The sequence below is a fragment of the Cyprinodon variegatus genome, unplaced genomic scaffold, assembly GCF_000732505.1.
Source record: "Cyprinodon variegatus isolate N-32 unplaced genomic scaffold, C_variegatus-1.0 Scaffold934, whole genome shotgun sequence".
NCBI lineage: Eukaryota > Metazoa > Chordata > Actinopteri > Cyprinodontiformes > Cyprinodontidae > Cyprinodon > Cyprinodon variegatus.
Window position 1 is genome coordinate 80025 of NW_015151387.1, and position 8086 is coordinate 88110.

At 38.7% G+C, this 8086-nt stretch overlaps 1 protein-coding gene across 1 annotated transcript in view; it reads right to left on the reverse strand.

The window, feature by feature from the left end:
• wdr61 (WD repeat domain 61) overlaps nucleotides 1-6103 on the reverse strand; it is a 13122-nt gene extending 7019 nt beyond the window's left edge. The window contains exons 1-5 of the mRNA XM_015398422.1: nucleotides 6057-6103; nucleotides 5949-5976; nucleotides 3894-3999; nucleotides 3445-3617; nucleotides 1664-1812 (exon numbers count right to left, since the gene is read on the reverse strand). Of these exons, the coding sequence (XP_015253908.1) occupies nucleotides 1664-1812; nucleotides 3445-3617; nucleotides 3894-3999; nucleotides 5949-5976; nucleotides 6057-6068 (468 nt within the window). The 5' untranslated portion in view covers nucleotides 6069-6103. The remainder of the gene's footprint in view (nucleotides 1-1663; nucleotides 1813-3444; nucleotides 3618-3893; nucleotides 4000-5948; nucleotides 5977-6056) is intronic.
• Nucleotides 6104-8086: the final 1983 nt, after the last annotated feature.

Sequence of the window (8086 nt, forward strand, 5' to 3'; positions counted from 1 at the left end):
GCGACCCGACCCCGGATAAGCGGAAGAAGATGGATGGATGGATATACTCCAATTAATGATGAACTGATTACTAAATTAGTTGACCATTATTTCAATAATCAATTATTCATGATTTATCTGATGCACTTTTTCAGCCCTAATTGAGACTGCTCGGGATGCTGGTGGCAGCCTAAAGTCTGACTCCACTGGCGCTGCTTCATCTTTGCCCTTACGGTGCTTCAACATCCTCCACATGGGACCCAGTGAGAGTAACTCCAGGTTGATCTGTGCTCCTCTGTCATTGAGGAGACAGGGCATCTGTGCAGCACGGGGCCCCCCTTGGTCTGGTACCCTAAAGATGCAAGGCTGGTGACTTCCGATGCATCACCCCTGGGATGGCGGGCAGTTCAGGCCCATCCAGAGACGATCCATCTGGCACAGAGGCACTTCCTTCCCTCTCTGGAGGAAAAGCATGTGCTCATCAGGACAGACAACACCTGAGTTGTGATCCATATCAGTCACCAGGGTGGTACCAGATCATTGCTGTGCCTGAGGGAGATTCAGAGGCTGTGGATCTAAGCATTTTATATCAATCAGGGCTGTGCAACTACCAGGGATGCAGAACTCTGTCCCAACAGAGGCGCCCTGCAGGGTATTGGAGTTTACCTCCTCCGGAGGTATAGTAGATATAGGACAGCTTTGGCAGGGTCCAAGTCGATGTTTTTGCCTTGTGGAGCTTTAAACATTTCCCACTGTGGTTTTCCCTGGCAGAGGCCCGCGCCCCACAGGAAATCAATTCTCTCGTAAACACATGACCAGCTGGTCCGCTGTCTGTTTCCCTGCTTTCCATTGCATCTGCCCACTCACCATCGAGTGAAATAGTCAACCCTGTAGGTTCTCTTGGTGGTCCAGGAGAGCCTGGTTGCCGTTGCTCCTCAATCTGCTGGACAGAGAGCCATGCCGGCTCCCAGTCAGAGACCACCTACTGTCTCAGTTTGGGATGGGGAGATTTGCTATTTGTCATCTTGAGAAGAAGATTTGCCATCTCTTCTCACCATGAGCTCTTGCGCGACACGTTTGAATATATAATGGATAACTGCCAGTCACAATGATCACTCTGAAATTCTCCCACAGTGAGAAGATCCCAGGAGACCGAACGCAGCCTTTAACATGCCAGTGGCAGTCAGGGAGGAATTCAAACAACCATAGTCACTATGTACGTTTCGTTTAATGATGATTTATCACCTAGGTTCATTTGAATCACTTTTTACTCTTGATAAAATAAATATTTAAGAGCTTGGTTTTACATATAATCGAGTCGTCTTTTTATATAGCAATGAGTCGATGCAATCAGCTGGTTTTCCTTAGATAGAAAAGTGTTTCTGTAAAGTGCTTTAAGATGATGAATTCTGAGTTGGTGCTACAGAGATAAACTGAATAGAATCCATCTTCTGGTCCAGAGCATCCTCAACTCCTTTCTCTGTTAATAAAATTAATTTGGATAAAAACCATTTCAGTGTGGGAAAAAAAGAAAAAAAAAATTGCACAACTTGAATAAGAATGGAAATACTTCTCCACCTGAGTGCAAATTAAAAAACTAAAGCTGGGCTGAATGGATGAGGAATTAGGAAATGAAGGGCAGACTTAAGCATGAGGGAGTGGTGATGCAGCAGCGTGTTCTCACATAAGCTATACTCAGGATGAATTTCCCTCGAGTGTCCAGGGAGTACTCCTTCTTGCCACTTTCCACACCGAAGATGTTCACTTTGCCAAGGTGGCTTCCTGTGGCAACATATTTAGAGTCTGGAGAGAAGGCCACAGCCCACGCATCAACTATGACAGAGGGAGAGGGAGAGAGAGAGAGAGAGAGAGAGAGAGAGGAGGCTATGAAAACTTCATGTCTGTTCAGTATACCACTGAGGCACTGGCGGGGTTTTCTCCAGGGGGGGGGGCTATAAATTCAAAATAGACGTATAACAAAAACCAATCAAACGTATACTGGTGGTGGGTGTATTGGCCTCCTGAGGCTTTGTGAAGGTAAATCTGTGCTTTGCATGGTCCAATATTGTGTCACAAACCTAAAAAAAAAACATATCTACCTGTTTAATAATGGAGAAGCTATTAGTCAGCTTTATATTTTTTAATATATAAAAAATATTATCCGAGTATGTGTTTATTTAAGAGCAACTATGCAAATTAAAAAACATCTATAAAAAGTAGACTATATGATATTATTTTGAATGTTAATCCCAGATTGCTTATGCTTCTTTGCCTTTTCTAAAGCATCCTAAAAAATGATCATCTCTGTTGGATATTGTCTCCCACCCCATGCATGAATCTGGTGCTGAACTGGACAGCTCCTTCAGTGACAGACTGCTGCACCTTAAATGCACCAGGGAGCGTTATCACAGATCCTTCCTCCCAGCAGCTGGAAGACTCTAGAACCACCACTGTTCCCAACAACCTCAAGAAGTTGTTACATTCATGCTGATTCTGCATAGTTTCTACCTTAGTCAGTTAAATAACATGCAGCTGTCATTTTGCACATCTCTGCTGCTATTTTCAAATATCTGTTACTGTAAAAATGTCCATAGCTGGATATTGGTTATTTATTCTCGGGGTGCACAGTTTGATATTGTAAAAACACTTTATAATACAGTATTTTATTGTTAATCTTTTAACTCTTCACTATCATGTCATTCTTATACATTAATCTAAGGTCCATATTTGCGTGACCATTTTTTCTAAAATCCATTTTCTGCTGTAAACACCAGAGTCTTCCCATTGTGGGACAATACAGTGATTTTCTATTCTATTCTAAAAAGGGCTCTAAATCTGCCATACCTGTCATGCTGGGTCAGATCCGGACATTTGAAAATGGAGGCAGGCAGTCAAGGCAGCGGAATAAAGCATTAGCCACGCTGCATGTAGTTAGCTAAGCCTTGTAGCTAAACTAGGTTCTGGAAATGGACCGAGTGAACCGTCTCCATCAGTCTTTGGATTGTCGATACATTTTAATGTTTGGTTGATCAGGTCCAGTTTCTCTTTGCACGTTTGCTTCCTGGTCGACCCGTTAATCACCCTCACTGAATCTGTGACAACAGTTGCTGTCACCTCAGGGCGCACTAGATGTGTGCAACGTTTAATGAGAATCTACGGCCAAAGATTTTTGTGGAAATACGTCACCAAGATTAAAGATAAAATATTTATCTTGTACATCTAAAAAATATGTATCAATACATTTTGAAATATTTCAATTCTGTAATTTAATATGAATTTGTTTTTTTTTTACTTCTTAATCAAGGTCATTGGGTGGGGCGGTGCCCTAGCCCCCTGGATTGGCCAGCCACCACTGCACTCAGGCATTGTATTTAATCTAAATACCACCAACACAAAAAAAAAGGAATGTAGTGAGAGTAAAATATAAAACTAAGGCAACAACAAGCTCCTCTCACGCCGTCCTACCTGGTCCAGCATCCATGGACTTAATCTGCTTTCCTGATTCCAGGTCCCACAGACGGATGTGTGCGTCCAGGGAGCTGGAGGCAGCGATGGCTCCGTTGTGACTGATGTCTACAGACACGACTCCCAGCTGGTGGCCCTCCAGAGTCCACAGCAGCTCCAGCTTCTCGTCTGACCTGCAGGGACAATGAGATGCCAACATTAGGTCCCACAAGTCAAACCAGAGTTAGGATATCTTAGCAATCTTATAATATTGGAAAAATAGCACGGAAAAAGAAAAGATTGGGAAAAAAACAGTTAAAAACGATTCTTTCATTCTCTATCAGACTCACCACATGCATTCTCACCATCACCAACACACTCCCAGCATGCAAGGAAGGAAGGGAGGGAGGAAGGCAGGAAAGAGACTGTAATTATTGATATCAGTACTGAAAAAACGAAGAGCTTTTCACCATTTCCAGACTTTGACCAGATCATCTAGTGAACCAGTGATGATTGTTTCTGAGCCATCCGCTTCACTTTTGCCCCAAGCTGCTGTCCAGATGGCATCATCATGAGCTGTTGGGAAACAAGGATCAGAAGTAAAAAAAAAATAAAATTCAACAGAGAAACAGACTCAGATAGATCACCCCTCTGTAGATATAAACAAAACAAAATCAGTTTTTCCTTTTGACTTCTTTCTCTGACAAATGATGAAACAAACCGTAGTGACGAGGCATTTTGAAGTGTTTTAACACATTGCCAAAGTGCATTGACGCTGCGTTGATACCGCTCACAGAATACTGACACCTGCTGGACATTTAAAGACACTACAGGCAGCTTATTGGACGGACTAAACTGAATTTATTTGATGACCTACTACAAGTGATAGTAGGTTATATTGTATTATTCCATATCTATGTTTAAATTGAAAATATATTTGATATTTTTAGTTGCAGCCAATAAATAATGTAAACACATATCATAACCTGATCATTTAGGGGAAAAGGTGAATGAGGACACTTGTGGGCTAAGAATTTAAATCGTTATCTAAAAACAATAAGTACGGTTAAAATAGTAAGTAAACTGTGTCAGTTTGAAATGAAATTTTATTTAGATAAGTTGAGTGACAACTGAGAGGAAAATGATGAAACAACAAGAAAATTAAAATAAAAACTCAACGGCTGGCTGAAGCATTCCTGCTCCTTTAGGATGCTCCTAAATTATTGATCATGTTGACAGAGACGTTTTTAAACACCGTCAGTCAGTTAGAAACAACTCCGACATATACACCGATACATATGGGCTGGACGCATGCACCAACGCATCACAGTTGTTGGACCCATCACTACAAAAAAGATGTGGAGGGTAAGTTCATAAAAACTCACTTCGAAAAGTTAAGGCATAGACGCCCATTTCTGACTCAACTTAGGCACAAACATGTCATGATTACTGTGTTTCACCAAAAGGTCGCCTTGCTTCCTTAAGACAACTAAATGAAGACAGGTTCAACTAATCAGCATTGCTGCTTACCAAAGCAGACCATGCAGTCGATAGCAGAGTTCATTGAAGAGTTTTCATTGGTAGAAAACTATGAGGTGTTTAGACATCAAAATACAAAAAACACAATGAAAATCCTGTTACTGTCAATAAAACTGGGGAAAGGGGTGAGCAGGTTATTTCTGAGAGATTAAATGAGTAGTTTGTCACCATTTTAATTTTAAAAATTTTTTTTTTTACAGAAATATATCTTAAGTAGATGTGATATTTAACAGTGTCAATCAGCTTCGCTAACATCATGTGACCACTTTGGGAAGGGCTTCAACTCGCCCGAAAACTTAAACAGGAATTTAAACAGCCTCAGTATTCAGTCAAGATGTAGGAGTTTGTAGGAGAGTTGCAGTCAGTTGGGTAGAGTCTGGATAGATTCTAAGAATAGATTGGTTGTTTTTCCAACCAACCTAGTTGGTTAAAACTACTTTGGTTAAATTAAACAATATAATGATCAGAATCTGAGCAGGCCACTGATTTCAGTTGTAACATTAGTATTTTCTGCTGTTGCATCAGCTGTAAGACCTTGCCTTCCAATGCAATGGTTGTTGGTTAAAGTCTTGGCTTAAGGCTTTTGAAAGTTGCTATTTAACCAGTTATTTGGCCAATGTGAACAATTGGTATTGGTTTGCCCTTTTACAAATACAGATTGGGTAAAAACACTGGCAAATTAGTTTGTTTAACCAAACGATTGGTTGAACACATTGCTTCTAAAACCTTTCATTTTGCTCATTATTACCTAATTTTCAATAATGAGCAAAAGCACGTTCACTGTCTGCTTGAGCTTATGACACTAAAATGACAGAAAAACAGTGCACCTTAAATAATTATTCTCTTGCAAGACATTTTATGCAAAATAGACCTTACAAAAATTTTTATTATGCACACCAATCATTAAAATTTTCAACAGAACTTAAATGGGGAAAAAAAAAACCAAGAAAAACAGAGGCGGTGGCGATTTAGTCAACATAACTCACCATGTTCCTGCTTGAACAGGATGCTGTACTGTAAATGAAAGCAAAATCAGAGTAAACCTTTGTCGTATATCTCACAATTATATGAAGCTATTTAAAGTAATTTATTACCTGTGTGCTCATTTTTTTTTGGTCCTTCACGCTGTATTCAAAGTGGTCTTTATACTGCAATTATAGTAAAAAAAACATCCTCAATGCAACTGCAGCGGAATAGGTTTAAATAACATTTGTTTGCAATGAACATCTAAAGCAGAGTCAAGCGTGGTGGCTAATGCTGGCTAGTTCTCTCTAGCATGTTAGCATTGCAGCAAAATGCGGCAAGCTGCATTAAAAACACTGACAGTACAACTTTAGGAGTAGCTTTAGATGTGACGATAAACTCTCACTTACCTTCAATCTGAAAAAAAATTAACATGTATTTGGATTTCACGGACTTACATATGAAAGCCCATAACAACGTTTCACGTCACTTCCGCCTTAACCTTCTTTTTTTAGCGGGGTTCGAAAAATGTCAAAAGTTCCTCACTACCGCCTCCACGGAGGCGGTGGAGTTGGGGATTACAGGACAGTGATGCTTGCTTGTCTTGTTGCGTTTAATGGTGGTTGGCAAATATCTTTTCGGTGCGCATTACCGCCACCTACTGGCGAGGAGTGTGAATCAGAATGGCCCTATTCATAAAGATGCCTCTATTTATTTATTTATTTATTTATTTATTTATTTATTTATTTATTTATTTATTTATTTATATACCTCTATCTATAATATTACTTATATATATTATTACTAAAAATATACTAAATCCTCATAATTATTCCTGTTAATATTACATATTTAAATAAATATTGATAACATTTCTTTGTCCTTTTCTGCATAATATCTATCAAATTCAATTTTACTTTCTCCTTATTTAGGTCTCTAACCAAATTCTTCCTTTCTGCTTCTTCATACTTCTTACAATACATCACTACATGTTCTACTGTTTCGTCTTGTCCACAAAATTCACATTTGCCTGATATATGTTTCCTTATTTTGAATAATGTATTATTTAATCCTGTATGGCCAAATCTAAGTCTTGAAATAACTGTTTCCTCTCTTCTGCTTCCTTCTGCTATCCTCATTTCTCTGACTTTCCGTTGAATCCTATAAAACCATCTTCGTCTCCTTTCCTCTTCCCATTGTTTTTGCCACCTTTTCTTCATCCTTTTTTTAATGATACTCTTATTTTCTGTGTTACTTAAGTTAATCATCATAACAATGGTTTTATTTTGTGATGCTTCCTTAGCAATCTTGTCTACAATTTCATTTCCTTTAATCCCTATATGTGCTAGCACCCAAATAAATATAACATCATTTGAACTTGATATAACTTGCTGTATTTCAATTAAAATGTCTGATCTACTTACCAAACTATGATTTTGTATACTGACTAAAGCTGAACTCAAATCTGAACATATAATTGATCTTAATGGTCTCACTTCCTCTATCCATTGTAATGCTAATAATATTGGTAATAATTCTGCTGTATATACTGACAATTCATTATTTACTCTCCTATTTACTTTGAACTCTGGAACATAGAATGCAATACCTAGCCTATTACTCACACTTTTACATGAATCTGTATATATTTGAATATAACCATAACTACTAACATATTCCAGTATCATTTTATAATAAATATTGCCTTCCGTTTTCTTTTCTAACCATGTCACATCCACTGTAGTTTCAGGTATGATCCAGGGAGCGGTAGCGGTAGAGTTGGACTACATTTAGTTTGATCTAATTTAAGTTCTCTTAGTTTTTTCCCTTCTATCCATCCAAACCTTCCTGTTTGTCTCTTCTCCCTTTCCCAAATGGCTGCAGTGTTTCTTTTGTAGGATGATCTGGACCATGACCCTGTAAACTAACTCACTAATTAAGCGATAGTTGTCCTGATTTCCAGGCATTTCTCCAGTTTCAACTTGCAAAGCTATAATAGATGTTGTTTTTAATGCTCCTGCAATTAATCTTAAAGCTTGTGTCTGTATATACTCTAACTTTTTAAGTGACTTAATAGCTGCTGAACATTAACCACACTATCATAGTCTATTGCTGATCTTATCAATTCTGTATACAATAGAATTTAAAATCCTCCTTCTCA